A 21,652-nucleotide genomic window follows, 5' to 3' on the forward strand; every position below is an offset into this window, starting at 1 on the left:
ATTGACACCGAGCCTGTTTTTATAATTGAACGTGGTCAAAATTAGGCATTTGACAATTTGAGGAACGTCATTTGAATCTTTTAGAGTTTTGTGTGTCTGACATTTTTTTTATTTATTTATTATGATGACACTAATTGAAACATATGGACGATGAGAAATTGCTTAGAAGCTCACTAAATATTTACACTGAATAAATGTCAGGCTTCTTGAAGAGTTGATTCATTTGAAGAGTTATGACTTTTTTTTACAGTTCTGGTTATTTTTGTAAATGATTTACAGCCGAGAATACTTTCATCTTGTTTATAAGCAGATGTTTTGCTATGACGTCTTTTGTCTGTTCCTTAATTAAGAATCTACTTCCATTTTAATTTGTAGCTTGTAGGTCTTCAGGCAGTGAATTCACGATGCATGTAATATTTGTTTAATAAACATGGCAGAGGCATACATTGGATAATTGGAGGGAATGTGTGTTCCGCAGACTCTGCGGCGAGCCTTTTTAAAGTGAGGATTTGAAATGCCGAGTGCCAAACCTGCTCTTTCAAAATAACCGTTCTGTTACGGCAAGACGTTTTTAAAGCTGAAGTTGTTGCCGTGCCCCTCAAGCGTGCCGCGTAAGTCACTCTTCTCGTTCGCTAGCGAGAATGAGAAGTGTCGTGTTTAAACGGGTGGAAAGAAAAGCGTCGCCCTCGGTTTTCTGAAACAGTTAGTGGTGCCATAATGTTGCACTGCCGATGATCTCCCAGTGAGCACCATGTAATTTTAGAATTAACGGGCACAAAATCAAGGTCATCGGAGGGATTTTTAATTTCTTGACACATCCCCAGGCTTCTAAGATTAGAAGCAGTCCAGTTTTTCAGGGGCCTTTCATTCTATACCACAGTACAGCGAGCCCTCAGACACTTGTTGTGTTCCACTTCAGATCTGTGAGTAGTTTGCTCCCAGCAGGTTTGACAGGATTTTTTGTTGTGAAACCTTTGTCCTCCCCCCACCCCTCCTCCCGTCTCACCTCTTAAAGGTGCTGTGACTCATGAAGTTTCTTTCTGATTCATTAAAGAAGCCGAAGCTGAAACTGTCCGTTCCGCTTTTTGAATGGATTTGTTCATATTTCTTTTCCCTTGAAAAGCTACTTGTCAACGAAATTTTGTCGGTATTTCAGTCCTCTAGTTTTACGTTTTGATCGCCTTCTTTCTGTCTTCCAGGACAAAGACTGGGACACCTCTGTCCAGTTCCTGCCAGCGTCAGATCACAAAAAGCTTGAGAAGAAAAAGGGTCCAGGAAGAGTCGGGGCTGTGATCGGTGTGGTGATCTTTGCTGCTGTTATCGCACTGATGACCGGACTGCTGGTCTGGCATTTCCACTGTAAGTACCCCTCCCTTCAGTCCAGTCAACTAAATGCACGTACGGGAAGGAGCTAAATAACTAGGCCTAAATAAATCTGATTGGCAGTTTCATATACAGTGATGCCAAGCAAGTTCGTTTACCGTGTGCTGCAGCCTCACGTTCCTTCCGGCTGATGCCATCGAGATACTCGCTCAACAAATCAGAGAGTAATGTCACCCCACGGCCCCGCGCCCACACTCCACATAAATCCTTTTTTTTTTTTCGTTCTCATCCATATTCACACTGGCCATCGAGCATACCGGGACATATCCCCGTGGGCCGCCACATCACTGGGCCGGTGGACCGTCAAAAAATCCATAAAGTTTTTACCGACCCTGTCAGTGCCTTTACCGGCCCTGTGTGTGTGTGTGTGTGTGTGTGTGTGTGTGTGTGTGCGCCTGTCATCTGAGGTGCAAATGAGAGCGTGCTGCGTGCCGTGCCGATGTGTGCCAAAATAGAAAGGAAAAGTTTGGGATTTTCATTCAGTTGAAGAGAAAGTAGTTCAAAAAGGCCTTTTAGCACATTGTTAAGAAATATTTCAAAAATCACTGGATCCACATTAAAAGGCCTGTTTCTTGGCCTCTGGTCTGACACTCCTCTGTTGAAACCTGTCGACAAGTTTTGAGATTTCTTGTTAAAAAACAACCAGATAAACAAACAGGACACAATAACTGACTTCTTTAGTGGAGGTAGAAGACACAGATCAAAAAAAAACAAAACACATACATTAATTTTGCCGTCTTCTTCACGTTCCCTCTGATAAAATAACAAAAACACATAGGCACGCATAGTTTTGATAAACCATGAAATGTTGATAGGCAAGTCGGAGCTCATTACACCTTTATTCTGTTTGTTTATTTGCAAAGGCAAATGATTGAAACCTAGAAGGAGAGATTAAAGATGCATCAGTTGAAACAAGTCCACCGGAGGGACTTAAAACATCACAACACAAAAGATAAAAAGGAAAAAATCTTAGTGACGTAGCCTTCAACAGTTTCGGCTTTTGATACATTTTTTATTTGTCACTGACACTTAAAAAAAAACCCAAAAAAACAGAGGGAGATAAAGCAAATTGTCTGTGTGATCCTGCAGTCCGTAAAGATGTGCGGGTCAAGAAGATGTACAGCGGCTCCATGCGGATCACCAACCAGGTGTTTGAAGACGCCTACGAGAACTCCAACAGCTCCGAGTTCAAGGCGCTGGCGAAGCAGGTGACTTCCCAGGTAAGACCGCTGCCCGGGGCTTCCCCTCCGCAGCCATGCTCTCAGAAACTCGACTCGTGCCATCTCTGTGCGAGTAGCCGCTTTTCTCTCCCAACAGCCTTCATTCATGCTCTGCTGTGGTCACGTTCCTGTGTCTTTCAGCTCAAGGCCATCTATTCCAGAAGTCCGCAGCTGGCCAAATACTACGTTGGCTCTACAATTCAAGCTTTCAGGTGAGGCAGTGAGCAACAAGGCATTTATAATCAGCTTGAATTTACTCCTTTATTTTTACCCCTAGCAAGAGATTCGTGTTTCCATTCCTGTTCGTTTTTCTGCCTTGTGTGTTGCTTGGCGGGAGATCTCGAACGCAAATTTAACTGAAGTTTGGAGGAAAAACTAGGCCACGGGTTAAGGAACAAGCGACTGTTTTTGTTGTGGATAGATGCAAATCTAATAGCACCAACATCTATGCCACACTTTACAAATTTCCAAAGATTTTCTGCTATTAAAATTGCAAGTTCAGATGGTTGTGCATGTATGTGCTCTCTGCTTTTGAGTGCCAGGGTTTTTTGTTTTTTTTGTTTTGGTTTTTTTCCGTATCAAAAAAAGGTTTACTTTTACCTTCAGAGTTTAAGTTCATTTTGGCTCAGATTGTATCAGTCTTGCCCAAAGGGCAAGTTGGGAGTATAGAGCCATTGTATAGAAAAAAATAAGATCATCAAACGCAAAGAGATAATGAAAAAAAACATCATGTGTTACTGAAATAAAAGTTCGACCAGGCAACACTACCACTGGAACCCAGACGAATTGAATTGTTGTAGCTGTATTAATAGCTGTGATGTATAGAAAATCTGGACCATTTTTACAACGCTGTTGTTGGGTATAATACAACCGACATCACTGATCAATTACCAATATACAGTCTTTAATATAAGACAAGTAAAATCCTGATATATTGGCACACAGGTGTCAGTCTGACCCTTTCGTGTGTTTGACAGTTTGATTTGCCTGAAAACAATTTTGTCCCTTGTCTCATCGCTCCCAGCGAAGGAAGCGTCATCGCCTACTACCTGTCTGAGTTCAGAGTCCCCGTGGGCCAGGAGGCGGCTGTCGACAACGCCATGTCTTCGATGGAAAGGCTAGTGGACAAAGAGCAGCGTACCCTGCACAGACCTGGCAACTCTCTGGTCCTTGCCGATGTGGTGTCTTCAGGTAGAGTCAAAGCAAATGAAAAACCAAACTGCTGTCACTCGGGATTCAGTCCAAGTCCATCGTGCTGTTTGGCTTGTGTTTTGTTGTAGAGTCAGTCCTCACGTTCTGTCTGGTTGCAAACTGTTTTTTAAGTTTTGCTGTCAATAACCTCGTCTTAATTATGTCTTTGTCCTTTGTTTTTTTTGTTTTTTTTTTTGTCACCTCACAGCACTTGATGCCCGTCTGTTTTCATCATCATTCAGCAGTAAGTGCTCGGCTTGCCTTCATCATTTATTTCACCAGAGGCATCTTTTGACAACCCATCTATATAAATAGAAAACAGCAAATGGTAAAAAAATAATGTCGAAAAACAACTGGAAAAACTGAGGTGTTCTAAAACTTTTTACCGGTAGCGTATTTTTCAGAAAATAATATTCTAACTGGCGTGATGAAAATGTAGTCTGCTGGGCCGTGTGTTTGTTTCCACAAAGTTATACCTAATGAGATTGAGATGAGTGTGCCACACTGAAACAGCGTGTGAAATGCGTGCAAAATACCCGTTTCTCTGTGTTTTGTCGAGGCATCGCTGTAACTAATCATTAATATAGGATAAGCGTATTTAGTTCAGTGTCTCGCTAAATTCAGAAAATGGCAAAAATGAAATACAAACCGCGCATGGTATGACGCAGTTGGGCGTTCGCATAGTAAATAATAGCTCGGTGACTTCAGAGGCAGTTTGTAAAGACCTCATAGTTTGATTTGTATTCAGATAAGTGGCCTACTGCTGTCCCGTGACAGCGATTTAACAAAGTTGAGTGTGAACCCCACTGAATGTCCTTGTTTCTGTCTCAGGAATGTTCAAGTTTTCAGAACATACGAAGACCAATCACATAGGGCAGATCCAGTCCCCTGGCTTCCCTGACCGTCCTTATTCCCCCAACACCTTCCTCCAGTGGCAGCTGCGGGCGGACCCAAACCATGTCATCAAGCTCGAGTTTGACACGGTGAATCTGGAGGAGGACTGCAAGAATGACTTTGTCAAAATCTACGACTCCCTGGTGGCCATCGAGAGCCGTGTGATGGAAGAGTGGGTTTCCCGTTTGCCTCATCTATTTACAGCCTTTACTCACCTGCCCTCTGTGCTCTTATATTCAAACAGTGGCACACTGTACATGCTTTCAAATTTGGATAAATTTGGATTTTATTTTGTATGCAAGGCCCTCTGCTGGTCAGATGCTGGGCTTCTGGTGGATCCTCGTGCTGTACATAAAGGTGCAGTTGCCTAACACTGCCTGGGTTAAGCCTCATGCTGGAGCAACAGTACTTGCAACAGGACAGTCTGGTCTAAATCTGGGAGCGACTCAGCTAAAAATGGGAGAATGTGATTGCGCTCTCCAAACTAGAACAAATAAGCGCAGTCGGAAAGCCCCCGGGATCTCTCCAGGAAGAACTTTCATGTGTGCATGATAAAATCGTCACGGGAGAGATGAAATGCTTCAGTGATTATATAAGCAACATGATCCTTTTTTTTCTTAGGAGGGTAGTGGAAAAGGATCTTTTTTTAATTTAGCTTTTAGTCTATGATTAAACTCAACCCATGTCAAAGGAGCCAGCCTTGTAAGACTAAAATATGAGGTACTTTGTTTGGGCCAAAGGTGAAAATCCGGGTTTTTTTTTATTCTTGACTAGAAGGAAAAACCTCAGAAATGGCATTTTGCACATAAGTATCTCCGTTGGTGTCTGGTCCAATATAAATATGTTGTTCTGGAACTCATTCAAGGCAATGTCTTTCCACAGGCAACCGCCATCTTAGTGTGAATTTGCAGTTTTAAAAACAACCGGCATCATAACCATCACATATACATGTCAAATAGACGATTTTGGGAAAAAGCCCATATCATCCTGACGTATCAATCAGCAAACAGTGTGTATAGGAAATTCATGTCCGCTTTTTCTTTTTTCTTTTTTTTTTCCCTACAGGATGTGTGGGTACTATTCACCTAGTGAACCACTGACCTTTCTGTCTTCTGGCAATGTCATGCTGGTGACGATGGCCACAAATAACAAGAAGAACTACCCAGGTTTTAGAGCAAAAGTCTCACAAGTCCGACGTGGAAGTCAAGGTAGAGGGACTAATGTTTTGTTACAAGTTACACAATCAATGTCTCATATTTGTGCAAATACTTCCACTTGTCATACTCTTTTTAACAGGCACAACATGCGGTGGCCAGCTGATGGGCGAAAAAGGCACCTTCTCGTCTCCCAACTTCCCAAATTACTATCCTCCTCGAACTTCATGTCAGTGGTCGATCGAGGTGAGATGTCGGCACCCGATCCCCACGTTCGTCCGCCATTTCACACCATGCCATTTCATTTTTACCTGTTTCTGTCACTCATTAAGGTTCCTGCTGGCAAGGCAGTGAAGGTGTCGTTCAAAAAGTTCCTCATGTCTGAGCCCGGGCAGGAAAACGGCAAAGACTGTCGTAAAGACTACGTGGAGGTCAATGGAAAGAAGTGAGTCCGCGCTTTCACGTATAAAAACCAGGTAAGGATTACACAGCAGAGCCGACGAGTCACTGCTTGCGCGTCTCATCCGTAGACTCTGTGGAGAACATCCGGACGGAGCAGTAACAGAAACCAGCAAGACGAACACAATGAGCGTGGTGTTTTCCTCCGATGCCTCCTACGTAGACCGAGGCTTCAGTGCAGAGTTTGAGGCCATTGACGTCAAAGACCGTAAGTAACTCACCTTCTCCCAGAGGAAGATTATTTCCTAACATCAGGAGAACGTATCTCACGTAAACCCTGTCATCCACAGCTTGTCCAAAGCAGTTCCAGTGCAAAAATCAGCGCTGCATTAAGTCAGAGCTCAGGTGTGATGGCTGGAATGACTGTGGAGACATGAGTGATGAGTTAAACTGCAGTAAGTACCGTTAACTCAGATTTTACTCCGACTGTTGGTTTTAACTGCTTTTTTCTCATTACTCTCTATATGGTTAGCACAAAAAACTGAGTTAGATCTGTAATCATTGAAGTTTTTTAACTTGTGTTTTCCTCCAGAGTGCAGTTCAGATAGTATCAGTTGCAAAAATGGGTTGTGTAAGCCCATGTTCTGGAGGTGCGATAGCATAGATGACTGTGGGGACGGCACAGACGAGCTGAACTGTGGTAAGACCCACTGACATGTACAAGGACGTATTTTACATGAGCATTGAAAAGGCTTTCGGTCAGTTTCCTCAAACGTGCCCCTTGTCTTTTTAAGGTGTGTGTAAATCTGGAGAAATGACATGTAAGAATAACAAATGTGTTTCCGAGAAGAAGCGATGTGACGGCAGAGACGACTGTGGAGACGGCTCAGACGAGCTCGACTGCGAGAGAGGTAAGGCTGGTTACGTCCTCAACCGCAAAAATGAGACGCTTTGAGACTGAGCCTGAACAGTAAATGTCTCATCAACGCCGTTGTCCTGTAGCAGCGAGCGAGAAAAGCTAGTGTAGGCTACTAGTTGTAAGGGAACTGCATTTAGCAGCTAAAGAGCCAGCTGTATAGAGCAGAGCTGAAAGCAGAGTGTGTGTTACATTTATCAATTAACACCTTTAAACGGCGACAATATGTCAGAGATGTGTTTTTAACTTGTGGAGTTCTTTAGCCCACAACTGGTCAAAAAATGAAGTGTTGCAACTTCAAAAACACTTTTTCCAGACAACTTGCTCTGCACTGCAAATGGGGAATTGTCTTCAGACTCAACTGCCTACACCCCGCATATGTGTCAAGAACTCATTTTAGTGACCACACAATTAATGATGCTGAAACGGATGGTTTTTCCTCCACGCTGGAGGGATTCACGCAGGGTCTTTTTCAAAGCTTTGGATTTGATCGTTCTTCTCTCCTCTCTCTGTGTAGCCTCTGGTACTACCTGCACCGACCTTACATATAGATGTAAAAACAATAAATGCATCAGTAAAGTCAACCCAGAGTGTGACGGCACGCAGGACTGTGACGACGGATCTGACGAGGAGAACTGCGGTATGTCGCAAACAGCATCTCAGTTGGGTGCATGTACCGTGTGTGGGATAAAATAAAAGTTAGTTGTTATCTCCACCTGCAATGTTCTGCTCGCATGACGACAAAAAAAAAAAGAAAAAAGTGAACTTTGACCCACTTCAGAAACCGCAACAAGCTGCAACAAGCCAACCCCTATGGATGATTGTTTACTTTTCAGACTGTGGGAGGAGTATGTTTAAGACATCCCGTATCGTGGGCGGTCAGGATGCAGAGGAAGGGGAGTTTCCCTGGCAGGTCAGCCTCCATGTCAAAGGCTACGGTCACGTGTGTGGAGCATCTATCATCAGTCCTCGCTGGCTGGTCACCGCTGCCCACTGTGTGCAAGAGGACGGCAAGACGAGGTAGCATCCCAGTTTACGCCTAGCGTGCTCACGGGCAACTAGAAATCTTTTTTTCCGCATAATGCGACAATGGGCTCATCCTCACTGCTCTCTCATAATAAGCAAAGTGCTGTGAAATCTGGAGTGAGATCTGTTTACAGCTCACCCGCTTTTCAGAAGTCTGGTGATCATTCAGTTCATGTCTTACAGGTATTTAGCAGATGCTCTTATCCAGGGGGAGTCAAAAATGAGGGCAACACCAGAAGGACATTAAAGTCTTCTACCAATGTATTTTTGTCCTGGCCACATTATTTTGGGGCATCTTTAGACAGATAAATGTTGTCTACAAATTCTGAAAAAGCACTAACGTTAACTCAATTATTTTATCCTTTAAATACAGTTAATGTGGTGTTCACACAAACACAACAGAAGCTGTTCGTGGTATACTGGTTAGATTTGTCTTGAAAAAAACTAAACTTAAATTAAAGCTGATAAAACTTGCAAATATCCTGAAAGGCCAAACGTGCTTCTTCAATTCTTTGAATGATTAGGACAAAACAACCCAGTTGGCGGTTTAGTTGTTTGACTTTAAAGCTACTGTAAACAGTTTGTCACACACAACGTGAAACCTTAGTCCTCTGTGTTTGTACTCACAACACAATGCTTGAATGGGTACGTGAATACTTTAACACACGTGAAACCCTTCCAGGCCCTCGGCACAAGTTTTAGATGCATGTTTTAAGCCACGTCTCTCTCCCATCACTGTAAACAAAATGTAGAGCTCAGTCGTTAAGGCTCAGAAATCACAGCTTGGTATTTTCTTTTTACGATGGATATTTTTCTGTAGGCTGATATTTATGCATTTCCCCCCCTAAATTCTTTACAGTGGGATTTTACTATCAAAACAGTAATTATTTCCTTGTGTGTCCTCAGTTTCTCCCAGCCCGGCACTTGGGAAGCTTACCTCGGCCTTCACACCCAGCGGAAGATTGGAAGTGCCGTGGTGAAGAGGAACCTGAAGCAGATCATACCCCATCCTAACTACAACACATTCACCTATGACAATGACATCGCCCTGATGGAGCTGGACAGTCCTGTCACCTACTCAGACTACATCAAGCCCGTCTGCCTGCCGTCTCCCCAGCATGACTTCCCAACTGGTAACACCGTGTGGATCACCGGGTGGGGGGCCACTCGAGAAGGAGGTGAGTCCTGACTAACCGTAAACATTGTATTTCTCATTTGGGTGAATACATTCAGCAACTGATACTGCAAATAATCAATTACGTGTGTGATTCAGGATTTGCTGCAACGGTGCTGCAAAAGGCTCAGGTCCGAATCATTAACCGTTCTGTGTGTAATGATTTGATGGGAGGGCAGATCACGTCTCGGATGTTGTGTGCTGGAGTGCTGACCGGAGGAGTCGATGCTTGTCAGGTAATAAAAGACCCTTGGCCCCCATGCTGCCCCGCGTTCTTTCTTTCTGTTCCTCTCTGCAGAACTATTTTCAATGATACCATGGTGATAAAAGAGTGTTAGGTTGTTCAATTGTATATAACTGTACTTAGAATGACACGTAAACCAGATCCCCTGATTTTTTTTTTTTGCATTGTCTTAAAGCTTACTTGATAACGTGGCCATGGGAAAAACCCATTTCTGATTGTAAAAATTAAGAAATGGAGCTTTGAGGAAAAGGCGAGGAAATGGGCAGAGAGACAGGAAAATAAGTTGAATGAGTGGAAAATAGAAATTCTACCCCATACTGCCCCCATGCAGTACCTCTGTGCTAACACATGTATATACGTGTGCGTCTTTGTGTATTTGTCGGTTTTAGGGGGACTCTGGCGGTCCTCTGTCCAGTCCATCCGGCAATCGTATGTTCCTGGCAGGAGTGGTTAGCTGGGGTGATGGCTGCGCCCGCAGAAACAAACCTGGCATCTACACAACAGTAACCAAATTCCGAGGCTGGGTCAAGGAAAAGACCGGAGTTTAAACCACTGTGAAATGGTCAAACGGCGACCAAAGATATGGACACGAACGGTGGCCGATGAGACGTACCGTGGTACGGATTGTTGCTTCAGTAAAACACCAGTCTGACTCTCCAGCTGATTTAGTGGCCTTGACTCCCAGTCTGGCTGCAGTGGTAAATGCACTTTTTGCTTGAAGAGCAATTGCAACACATTGTACATGTCCACTGCAATTTTATAAGGGCGGGGTTAATGAAATGTTTTTAAATGTAAATAAGCGTTTTTATTTTTGTTTTCTTTTTGTTTTCTTTTTTTGTTGTTGTTATTTTAGCCTGTTATGATGGAAAACAATGTTATGTTCGGCACAATAAATAGATTTTCAGGTGTGATTGTATCAAATGTACACAAATGAAATGCGCATGCTTGTACTCTCTTGTCCTGTGTTTTATCAGAAGCCATCCTAAAGAATTTTTCTTGTTGTCTTTGTTCTAAATATTGCAAATTTAAAACAAAATGACAGCAAGCTCGTCCCATCTTACCTCCTATGGCTTGGTATCTTATGCATTTTATTCCAGATTTTCAGTCGGGCAGATATCTCTGAAAAGTTAGTGACGTGATTGTTCACTTCTGAAAGCATGACCTTTTTCATCATAGATGGCATTTTAACATTTTAACTGCTTTTCTATCAGCATAAAACACAGGGTATAATAGTAGGTTTTGTTTGAGTTAAATTTTTCTGGTTTAATGTGCTAATATGACCTTGCATCCGCTCAACACAATATTAGAATTGGTCTGTCTCAAATCTGTGTGAATGTGTACATCGGATGTTTTTAAATAAAATATTTCTAAAGTAACCTCAGTATTTGAATGACTTTGCTTTTGTACCACTATATGTGTATTCCATCGCATATAATTTAAACTGAGCTCGTATTTGAATTGATTGTTCACTGTGCAATATTTGCAATGCAGGTTATTAGAGTCTCCACTTTAGCTGGATGTTGAACAGAGAGGAGATGAACACAGTGTCTGTGATATTTATTTTTTAAATTCAAATTTACTGATAGATAGATAACGATGGGAGACAGAGATTCGCCCCGGAATAAATATGAATCTACTAATCTACCGGAAGATTTTAAAGGACGGAGCGGAAACGGTCCTGCCGTATTATTGTTCCCCTGGTCTCCGCGGCAGTTGCAGCTGCATTTGCAGCTGCATTTGTAGCTGCATTTGTCTTTTCTTACTGTCCTGGTCTGTTACTGTCCAGTGATCTCAGCTGTAGCCGTTTGAAACCCTTTCAAGGATTTTGTTGTCTGCCTGTCTCGGACACATGAGTGGAAAAACATCAGGTTCCGGTGTGAGATGATCTGTAGTTTATCTAACTGGAATGTAACAGTCAGGTTAATGAAGCTGCTACGTGTTTCTAAAGCCGTATACGTGGATTTCATTTAATAGCAGCGAGTAAACTTGAATCCCGTTTGGTGTCAGAGGAGGCGAGGACCTTACAGTTAATATGGATTCCGACAGGAGGAGAGACAGCCGGAGCTGGGACTGGGACAGCCCGCAGTGCCGAGCCCAGCTAGACGAGATCTTTTTCCGCCAGCATGACTACATCCAGGCAGGCAGCCCGGACCACAAAGAGTTCTGGGCTTTCTTTGACCGCTTCCAGAGGTTTAAAACAAAGAGGGACATGTCTGGGTCCGGGGGAGCCGGACGAAAAGAGGACAAAGGGGGAGGGCAAGACAGAGGAAAGACTGGAAAAGTGGACCTTGACCTTCCTAAGGAGTATGACGCTCGCTACCGGATTAATGTTTCTGTGTGCACCAGGGACATCGAGGAGCGCCTGGGAAAGTCAGAGCACAGAAGCAGGCAGAGGTCCTCAGGACCAGGCACTCGGGAGGTCTCAGACTGCCGCCTGGCTCTCCTACACTTCCTGGACTTCAGCCAGAGACAGAGTTTTGGAAAGCTGGCCAAGCTTCGCCGGGAGCAGAAGAACCTGCCCATCTTCCAGTACCGGGACAGGATAGTGGAGCTGGTGCGAAGTCACCCTGTGGTTGTGGTGGCAGGGGACACGGGCTGTGGGAAATCCACCCAAGTCCCTCAGTACCTTCTTTCAGCAGGCTTCAACAATGTGGCCTGCACTCAGCCTCGACGTATTGCCTGTATATCCCTGGCAAAGAGGGTCAGCTTTGAGAGTCTCAATCAGTATGGCTCAAAGGTTTGTCATTAAATGTAGGTTCTTACCTTGGTTGCCTTGGTAACCAGACCATAGACTTGTCAAGCACAACAGTTTGTTGACTTGTCTCAGAACATTCATCCAACACATACGACATCTAGAAGTACCTACCCAGTGTTTTATCCTCTGTGGGATTCACAAGTCGTAGATTAGTGGTGAATGTATTTGTAATGAAGCCTCTTGGATGAATTGAATGCAGTAAGTCCTAATTTTCAGGTGGGGTACCAAATCCGCTTTGAGACCACCCGGACCCTGGCCACCAAACTGCTGTTCCTGACCGAGGGGCTGCTGCTCCGACAGATCCAGCAAGACAGGACGCTGGCTCAGTACCAGGTGGTGATTGTGGATGAGGTCCATGAGAGACATCTCCACTGTGACTTCCTTCTCGGGGTCCTGCACTCTCTGGTGGCTGAACGCCCAGACCTGCGTCTCATCCTCATGTCGGCCACCATCAACATCAAGCTTTTCTCTGACTATTTCAGTAGTGCTCCCGTGCTGCAGGTACCAGGCAGGCTGTTTCCTATACAGGTAGGCAGAGCACACACAGCAATCACAGATGTAAATATGCACCTCACCGGAAGAAATTTGTTTTCTGGGCCGTGAGGTTGGCGCGCTCAAAGACAAATAGACAAATGCTCTGGAAGTGTCAAGATTGTTACCTTTACTCGAAGGGCTTTTTTTTGTTTTTATTAACCATATTCTTTTTAATACATGAATGACATTATGAGAAAAATGCTTGCTGTTCAAAAACATGTTAGTTTAATATATTCTTGGTGGTCTAATGGTTGATCTCTAATTACAAATTTTAAATTGCAGACCACAATACAAGCTTGAAGCATCAATTTTGTTCCAAAAGTAACATTTTCAGTGTTTTCAGAGTTTGAGAATTTATGAAGGAGATTTTTAAATTGCATCAAACGTTTCTTTTTTCCGTTTCCTGTACTAAGGTGATATACCAGCCCATTCCACCGGAGGAGCAGCCCTCACGTTCAGAGAAACTGGATCCCAGACCATACCTGCGCATCCTGCAGGGCATCGATCAGCGTTACCCCCCAGAGGAGCGCGGCGACCTGCTCCTCTTCCTTAGCGGCGTGGCGGAAATCTCCACCATCCAGGAGGCCTGTCAGATTTATGCCACACACACACGTCGCTGGATAGTCTTAACACTGCACAGCACGCTCTCACTGGCCCAGCAGGACAAGGCACAGTCAGCTTTGTTTGGATTAGAATGGACATATAATGTTTGAATCTGATATGTTAGCTAGAGTTTATTGGTTCTTATTCTCTGTTATCATATTATTCCTCAGGTGTTTGACGTTGCGCCACCTGGGGTGAGAAAGTGCATCATCTCTACTAATATTGCTGAGACTTCGGTTACAATCGATGGGGTACGCTTTGTGGCTGACTCAGGTATGGAACTGGTAGTACATTCATAGCTGGGGATTAACCTTTTAAAATCTGCTGGACCTACCTGAGAGTCCATCCTTCCAAACCTAATTTTGTGCAGCCTAGCCTTTTTCAAAATCACAAATAAAAAAACAATAATGTGTGACCCAGAAGTTTAACAAAAACCATTTAAATGGATTGTTTTTGTTATTTGTCCCTTTTACAGGAAAGGTAAAAGAAATGAGTTTTGATCCTAAGGCCAAGATGCAACGTCTGCAGGAGTTCTGGATCAGCCGAGCCAGTTCTGAGCAGAGAAAAGGTCGAGCCGGTCGTACAGGTCCGGGAGTGTGTTACCGCCTGTACGCTGAGTCTGACTACCATGCCTTCGCACCTTATCCTGTGCCTGAAATCCACAGAGTGGCTCTGGACTCCCTCATTCTCCAGGTCTCCAGGATAGCGATTCTTTTCAGTTCTTCAGCTTCCATAGTTACATGCTAGCTTTATTCATGCCGTTTTGTTCCTGCAGATGAAGAGCATGGGTCTTGGAGATCCCTTTTCTTTTGTCTTCATTGATCCACCTCCAGCTGCTAGTATCCAGACTGCGGTTACTTATCTGAAAGAGCAGGGGGCGCTAGACAGTCTTGGTGAACTGACCTCTATTGGGAGGTTGCTGGCACAACTTCCTGTGGATGTGGTCATAGGTAAGATTCCCTACACCAAAACCATATTGTCGTTTGTTTATTTTTCGTTTCCAATCTGTTTTTTTTAAATAACAATACAATGGTTAAATAAAGTGCATAAAATGATAAGGCACCTTAGCAACATTTAAGGCTTGCTCCCCCTTCGGTTGAGCGCTGCACATACAGTCGCAGCTTTCACCAACAATTGGATTTAGATGTAAGTGTGTATGTCTGTGTCCTTTCAGGGAAGATGCTGGTGCTGGGCTCTTTGTTTAACCTTGTGGAGCCCGTGTTGACAGTGGCAGCCGCCCTCAGCGTTCAGTCGCCTTTCCTGCGCAGCTCACAGCACAATCCAGACTGTGCCACCGCCCGCCAGCCCCTGCAAAGCAACCAGGGGGACCCCTTTACCCTGCTCAGTACCTTTAATGCCTGGGTGGAGGTCAGCAAGGGAAACATTATGCAACAGTGGCTTTTTAAATATAAACAGATTTGTGACTCTAACAGTTGGCATATAAGATGGTGTTCATTGTACTTAAAGCAGTTCATCTTTGAGCTCAACAGGTGAAGGGAGAGAGAGGTGGCGGCTCCAGGAAGTGGTGCAGGAGGAGAGGCTTGGAGGAGCAGCGACTATATGAGATGGTCAACCTACGCAGACAGTTCAAGGCAGGCTACTGACACACTAGTTCACACATTTAAAAAAAAGTCTGACATTTATACTATTTCTCAATATGAGCTTCCTCTTGGGTTAACAGGACTTGCTGAGGAGCCACGGCCTGCTGGAGTCCGAGCACGGTGCTCCCTCCGATGGGGACCGCGGACAGCGCAGGGAGAGGCTAACGGAGAGGAGGAAGCTGCATCAGCTGAAGAGAGATCACGAGCAGCAGGAGGGCAGCAGGCGTAAAGTCCTGAGGCTGGAAGAGGGCCAGGACAGAGAGTGGTCCTCAGGATCAGACACGGAGGAAACTGGCAGAGGAAAGAAGGACAAGGAGGGATCGGGACAGAGCATGGACATACAGGTGAACTCAGAGTACAGTGTAACATGGGAGAAAAAAACCTCATCACCAACATTTAATATTCTCAAATAAATTAACATATGTAACATCTATGTTGCAATGCTGTATGATATGCTGGGTTACAACTTCCTTACCTGCACACGTTCTTAAGATTCAAACCCCATCAGCTCAGTTTTTGGTGCTATTTTGTGGTACACTTCTGATTCACCGAGCAGATCTAAATAAAATGTCCCGTATCCCTGCAATTGTTAAGTTATTTTCCAAGCCCACTGCGGCAGTTTGCAGAACGACCTGGAAGGAAGTTGTGTGGACTCTGACAACATTATATCATGGTATTATCTTTGTTCAAAGGGGTAGGGTCAGCACATATGGCATGAGATTGTTACACTCTGTGTGATCTGTCTGTGGTGCTGTTTGGTCTGCAACAGGAGGTGAAGTTCAAGTTGCGTCACAACGTGTCGGAGCTACGGGAGGCGGTCAGCGTCAGTCAGGACTTGTCCTCCCGCCAGCAGGCTTTGCTTAAGCTGCTGCTTTGCCGAGGCCTCTACCCTCAGCTGGCTCTGCCCGATGACCACAACTCCACCCGCAAGGACTCCGAGCAGGTCAGGCCCCCTGCTGCACCTTTTATACTCTAGGTTTTAATGATAGAATGGGGGGGGGGCTTGATTCTGTGGTGACTGAAAAAATAATGTCGGGTGAAAAAACATTTCCATTTTCTTCCACTTTGTGATTTTACGTTGTGTAGGTGTTTCACACAAAGAATAAGCAGGGAGTGGTGATCCACCCGACCAGTGTGTTTGCCAGCGACCCCGAGGTCTTACATGTGCCTGAGGATGACAGCAGAGAAATGGGTAAACTTCTTTAAAAGTACCAAATGTAGACTTTTTAAACATAATTCATGAATAAATTAGCCAAAAAAATGGCCCCGTTGTCAAGATTAATTGTATCATCTGTCTCACTCCATTGCTGTGGTTGATTTATGGATTTTCTTTGAAAGTTATAGCTCTACCGTGAAAGCAAAATCTGGAAAGAAGCAAAAACGGTCAGCGTAACACAAAAACTTTTGAAAGCTTCTTTCCAGTTTCTCCCAAGGGAAAATAAAAAAAATGGACAAGAGTAAAAAACTACAGAGTCGTGATTGGCACACATATACTGCTCATAAGAACAAAACACACCCTTAAATTAAATTTTTATTACATCCACCATTACGAGACATTTGAATTGTTCACACTTGATTTTTCTAAATCTTTTTTAAGCACTTCCTAATTGACCAATTTGGGCATGTAACATCTATTCCTCAGCTTCCTGATCCTCTGATGAAGCCTTTTTTTCTTTTTTCATCATGTGTTTCTTCCTTTCACTCTTCTTATTGTTTGTGTCTCTCATCATATCTCATCTGTCTCTCCCTCTTTGTCTCCGCTTCCTGCCTGCAGGGCCTGATCGCAAGGACAGCAGCAGACACCAGCTGCTGGCCTTCGTCACCCTGTTGGAGACCAACAAGCCATATTTGTCCAACTGTGTGCGGGTTCCAGCACTGCAAGTTAGTGCCAGATGCGGGATATTACCGTTCCCACCACAAAGTGCTAAAAAAAAAAAAAAAAGTTCTTTTTTTGATTTGTCCTGGATTAACCCTGATAACACTCTGTATTATGGTGAAGTAACCTGACATAGTGATGGTGAACCCATGTGATCCAGTTTTTGGGGTGATGTCATTACTGACTCTGAAGAAAGACAAACAGTCAACACAGTAATATTCTCTTGTGATCCATTATCAATACACTGGTTCCAGTATCGCAGTATTACCGATACAGTGGGACCAAGTAACGCTGTTTTGATTATACAGATGGATTAAAGGCTTCGCTCTTTTTTTGTATCAGTGTGCTATTTGAGTTTTCTCTTAAGCACATAAAGTGTTGCCACATATGTTTTGCCATTTTAAGGCTGTTTTTACGCGGATATAGTTGTCGAATATATAACAATTCTAACAAAACAAAACAAAAATACCCAGGGCAGATTGGTTTATACTGGTTTTCACCCGGGAGACACTGTTCACAATAAGGACAAATAAGACAGCTCAGAATGTGCTTCACCTACAGTAGTTCCTTTAAATAGAACTGTGGATTTCATTTTTATAATCAGTTTTTTAATCCGATTTTTCTTCCATTGTTTTGTTTTGAACAAAAATACCTGTATAATATACCATCATTATCGTGGGAAACATATCTTTCATGGTCTATTCCATAACTCCCAGCTGCGGTCAGTTCACACACGGCGCCCTCGTATTAGTACTCTCTTTATCTCCATCTGCTCACCAGGCTCTGCTGCTGGTAGCGAACTCTGTGGACAGCAATGCTGACTGTACACGTCTGGTGGTGGACGGCTGGCTGGAGCTAGAGCTGAGGGAGCCGGAGGAGGCCCTGAAGGTGCTGTCCACAGCTCTGACTTTCAGGGCTGAGTGGGAGCGCCTCCTGCTGGCCCAACTGGGACAGAGCAAGGTTGAGGGAAAAGCAGTCCAGGGGTTGTCCCGCAAGGTCATGGAGAAGCTGAGCGAAGGCCTGGTCCGCTTCCTGCTGTACACTGAGGTACAGAGGCAGTGCTGATATGGTGGTTACAATATAATGTACCCCAAAAACAGTAAAGGTAAAGGTAAAGCTATGTTTTTGATGTGCCCCTACTTTATTCAGTCTAGTTTAGGCTGGAACCTTTTTCGAGCACAGAAGCAGAATGGCTACGTTTATGACAACATTTAAAAAACAAACAAGAGTCACTATCAGCCATTTGTTGCAGGTGAACTTCAACAAGTCATCAAGAGGTTTTAAGAATATGCCACTGGAGGGTAAACAAGGCAAATGAGTAACTGTTAACAAGAGAAAACAACTTCACTGGTGAAGAAACAAATGCAGAAATTAAGATGGAAGAAAGAGGAAGAGCAAAACTGAAACAATCGTTCCTCGGTCTGTTATTTTATCTAAAAAAAATAAAAAGACTGAGGTAAGAAAAAGAAAGGTAAAGGTAAATCAAGTCTAAACCCTTGAATATGTGTTGTTTGTGTCTGTATAGTTGTTCTTTTCTACTTTCCAGACATTCTCAGTGACTCAGACGCTCATTCATCTCTTGGCGGTCTCATTTAATCCACTCTTTCTGTGCTTTCTCTGTGTGCGTCTTGCCCTCCGTCCCAGGTCAGTTACAGCCTACGGCGACTCACGGCTTTTCAGACCCAGAACCTCTATATCGGCCCTCACTCTGAGTCAGAGCTGTCTCACGGCATTGCTCCGGATCCGAACCCGCTGTTTCCAGGAGCCGAGGCCAAGCCGCACCCCGTTAAAGGAGGCCTGCGTGTCACCAGCTTCTTCACCTACAACTGCCTGGCTGTGAGTCTGTCTAGGAGAGGGGAAATCTAGAAAAGCATTCGGTTAGCGTTACAAAGAGATGGGAAATCAGCTAAATCATTCCATCATTTCATATAATTTCATTTGGATAGGAATCTGCACCAGTTCACACATGCAAAAAGATTGTGTGTCATTATCTAATTGCATCCCCAAATTTTAAACCAGGCAATTAAAGGCAGCGATTCCAGGCCTTTCAAGGTGAAGCCGGTGTCACGGTCCTTTTTCTGGAGGTTTACCCCATAGGTGGATTTTATTTGTTTCCACGGATCCAAAAGTTGTCATAGATGACACACCGAGCCATTTTTCACTTTTGTACACTGAAATTTTCCCCCTCTCCACATGATTTGACACCTCACCAACCTCCGGCTGAACACAGACATCACCGGAATTGTATTTCTGTCCGAGTGTAAAGGTGTTGAAAGGGCAGTGGCCTACACGTAACTTGGCTGAATTCAGTTTCCCCAACAAAAAGCCTTCCAAAGTTTTATGAAGTCTTACATTTGATCCACAAAAGTCCTGAAAATTGTTCCTGCCTGCTATAAACAGTTACATGAGTCATCATTTTTTTGTATGTGGCCAAGGGCTATGTTGGGATATGTTGTAGTTTATAGACGTGTAAGTGTGATGTAGGCGGCTTTTCCGAATCCTTTTTGGTGGAGTTTTAATCTACACCATCAGACCTGTAGCAAACACAGTTGCTACTGCTAGCCACAGTAGCTAGGAAGCTCAAAAACCCCAAATGGGCAATTATTATTTTAGCAAAAACTTTCAAAATAAACTTCAATTCATTACTTTTTCATTGGTTTATCCATCCGTCCTTTGATTTTCTGCTTCTTATCACATTATTGATTAATTGTATTAATCAATTAGGAACTTATTTTATACACCTGGGAAGCGCTGACAGAAATGTTATATAAACATCAATAAATTCATGTACTTTATTGAATAATTTTAGATCTTATTGTCCTCCTGGTTTTCCCTCATTCTTTGACCGGTGCCACTGAAGAAGGTCTTAAAAAGTCCTAAACTTAATTCGATGAGCGCGGCGGAAACCCTGATTAGCAGAATGGTAAAACTGATCGGCTTCCATGTATGAAGTAGTGTGGTAGTGCATGTATCTGAAAACAGGGTGTCACGTGGCAACGTACTTTACCTGGATAAATAAAGGTTACAATACAATAAAAACCGAATGACAAAACAGAAAAAGTTTGATTCCCCAACAAGGTATCTATCTTTCAAAGAAGGTAGATAACCAAATGACTAGCTGGCTTGTTCTAGCTGTCCTATGCATTTCACGTCTCAAACAGATAAGTGCTTAAATAATAAGAAATGAGTGCATAAATGAAGAGATGTCATTTGGAATAATTTTGTGATGTGATTTGCAGGACTCTAGGGATCTCTACAGTGAGTGTTTACGCACCTTCTGGACCTGTCCTAACTGTGACCTCTACATGCCTCTGACTCCGCTGGAGCGCATGCAGCACGAGGCCTCCTGCAGGCCAGCGGGAGAAACGCAGCAGCCCGAGGAAGGTCAGGAATTTCTGGTCTTATTTATTTCGAGGCGTCTTTTGGTATTAGGTCGCTTTGACACATGCACAAGCCAACACATTCAGTGAGTGTGAGAGCTATAAATAATTTGAGACTAATTGAGGGCATGTGTTGTGGTTTTCAGAGCCAGCGGATGGGAAAGCAGGCACATCCTCAGGGTCCAGTCTTACCAGAGTTTATCACTGTGATGTCTGTAACGAAGACTTGACCCTCACCCCGACTGAGATCCTCAAACATAAAAGGCAGCACATGTACTCTGCAAAGTAACGGACCGCTGACTGACCACAGCACCTACAGGACAACAACTAATCACAACTTGTGTCTGTTCTGTTGAGGATTGACTGAGTTGGTTTGGTTTTTTGATTTTTTTTACATAACATTTGTGACACCCCTCCTTCCTTTTGTACTTGAGTAACTTTAAATTAAAGTGCTGTTACTTCCCTCCTATGGTCCCTGGATATATTTCTGGATATAGTCTTCTGCATAGATCTGTTCAAATAGGAGATACCCACATTTGTAAAAACTGCTGTCCCAAAATTTAAATATATTACAATATTATTCAAAGGCCGGAAATGACCCAAACCTTTGTTTAACAAAGAAACACATTTACACACTGAATGTTATTCCAGATTCCCTAGCGAGCGCTGTGGAATAACGTACTTTCGTACAGCGTTTGGGAAAAGGCACAGTGAGTTAAGGACATGCATGGGGAGAGAGAGAAAAAGACACTGATTTTAAAATATAGAGTGAGGGTTTAATAATGATACAAACCCACGATATGTAACACCTCAAAGCAGCACATTGGCACAAAGTCAGAAGTAAGACAGCACGGAAGATAAAAACCTGTCTCAAAAAAATAAAGAATCAGAATAAATATCTCAATAAATAAATAAACAGGTAATATCTCATTAATTACTTTCAAACTAATAAATACGTACATTTGAAAATATGCACATCGGCAGAAATCAATAACCAAAAAAGTAAATAGTACTTAATACAGAGTTACTTACAAATCATAAGTTATTGATTACTCAAATCAAAAGGCACATTTATTAAGATGTAAGAATGGGGCCTGCAGTTGTGATCGCATGACTGTCAGTACTGTACTCTAACACCATTTCTGGACCAGGAGTAGCAAACTGTGTGCAATGGCTTTACTAGTTCTGTATATCTGCACCATCGAGTGAACATGTGTATCTGCGTGTGCAGGTCTATGCATTTCAGATTTGTGGGGGTTTTGTGTGAGTGTGTGTGTGTGTGTGTGTGTGTGTGTGTGTGTG

At 43.5% G+C, this 21,652-nt stretch overlaps 2 protein-coding genes across 4 annotated transcripts in view; both read left to right on the forward strand.

Annotated features, from left to right (window-relative positions):
- st14a (ST14 transmembrane serine protease matriptase a) overlaps positions 1 to 10,551 on the forward strand; it is a 12,886-nt gene extending 2,335 nt beyond the window's left edge. For all 3 annotated transcript variants that reach the window (XM_040131674.1, XM_040131672.1, XM_040131673.1), the window contains 18 exons: positions 1,200 to 1,359; positions 2,473 to 2,603; positions 2,745 to 2,815; positions 3,628 to 3,794; positions 4,003 to 4,038; positions 4,626 to 4,860; positions 5,754 to 5,896; positions 5,985 to 6,088; positions 6,175 to 6,287; positions 6,373 to 6,509; positions 6,592 to 6,696; positions 6,834 to 6,941; positions 7,036 to 7,152; positions 7,675 to 7,797; positions 7,994 to 8,177; positions 9,090 to 9,361; positions 9,457 to 9,593; positions 9,991 to 10,551. In XM_040131674.1, the coding sequence (XP_039987608.1) occupies positions 1,200 to 1,359; positions 2,473 to 2,603; positions 2,745 to 2,815; positions 3,628 to 3,794; positions 4,003 to 4,038; positions 4,626 to 4,860; positions 5,754 to 5,896; positions 5,985 to 6,088; positions 6,175 to 6,287; positions 6,373 to 6,509; positions 6,592 to 6,696; positions 6,834 to 6,941; positions 7,036 to 7,152; positions 7,675 to 7,797; positions 7,994 to 8,177; positions 9,090 to 9,361; positions 9,457 to 9,593; positions 9,991 to 10,149 (2,502 nt within the window). In that variant the 3' untranslated portion in view covers positions 10,150 to 10,551. The remainder of the gene's footprint in view (positions 1 to 1,199; positions 1,360 to 2,472; positions 2,604 to 2,744; positions 2,816 to 3,627; positions 3,795 to 4,002; positions 4,039 to 4,625; positions 4,861 to 5,753; positions 5,897 to 5,984; positions 6,089 to 6,174; positions 6,288 to 6,372; positions 6,510 to 6,591; positions 6,697 to 6,833; positions 6,942 to 7,035; positions 7,153 to 7,674; positions 7,798 to 7,993; positions 8,178 to 9,089; positions 9,362 to 9,456; positions 9,594 to 9,990) is intronic.
- A 774-nt stretch (positions 10,552 to 11,325) lies between these two features.
- dhx34 (DEAH (Asp-Glu-Ala-His) box polypeptide 34) lies at positions 11,326 to 20,810 on the forward strand. Its single transcript, XM_040131553.1, has 16 exons — positions 11,326 to 12,338; positions 12,573 to 12,884; positions 13,304 to 13,558; positions 13,664 to 13,766; positions 13,969 to 14,186; positions 14,269 to 14,443; positions 14,668 to 14,861; positions 14,984 to 15,085; positions 15,175 to 15,438; positions 15,864 to 16,037; positions 16,181 to 16,286; positions 16,869 to 16,975; positions 17,751 to 18,017; positions 18,615 to 18,806; positions 20,210 to 20,354; positions 20,497 to 20,810. The coding sequence occupies exons 1-16, from the start codon at positions 11,634 to 11,636 to the stop codon at positions 20,637 to 20,639; spliced, it is 3,462 nt and encodes a 1,153-aa protein (XP_039987487.1). The 5' UTR covers positions 11,326 to 11,633; the 3' UTR covers positions 20,640 to 20,810.
- Positions 20,811 to 21,652: the final 842 nt, after the last annotated feature.

Source organism: Xiphias gladius, chromosome 7 (genome assembly GCF_016859285.1).
Source record: "Xiphias gladius isolate SHS-SW01 ecotype Sanya breed wild chromosome 7, ASM1685928v1, whole genome shotgun sequence".
NCBI lineage: Eukaryota > Metazoa > Chordata > Actinopteri > Istiophoriformes > Xiphiidae > Xiphias > Xiphias gladius.

What these genes read in the sequence shown, in the direction of transcription:
- dhx34 (XM_040131553.1), top strand. Translation starts at nt 11,634, where the DNA reads ATGGATTCCGACAGGAGGAGAGACAGCCGGAGCTGGGACTGGGACAGC. An exon ending in CACTGGCCCAGCAGGACAAG is followed by an intron (nt 13,559 to 13,663) that starts GCACAGTCAGCT and finishes ATTATTCCTCAG; the next exon opens with GTGTTTGACGTTGCGCCACC. An exon ending in TGCGGGTTCCAGCACTGCAA is followed by an intron (nt 16,976 to 17,750) that starts GTTAGTGCCAGA and finishes TCTGCTCACCAG; the next exon opens with GCTCTGCTGCTGGTAGCGAA.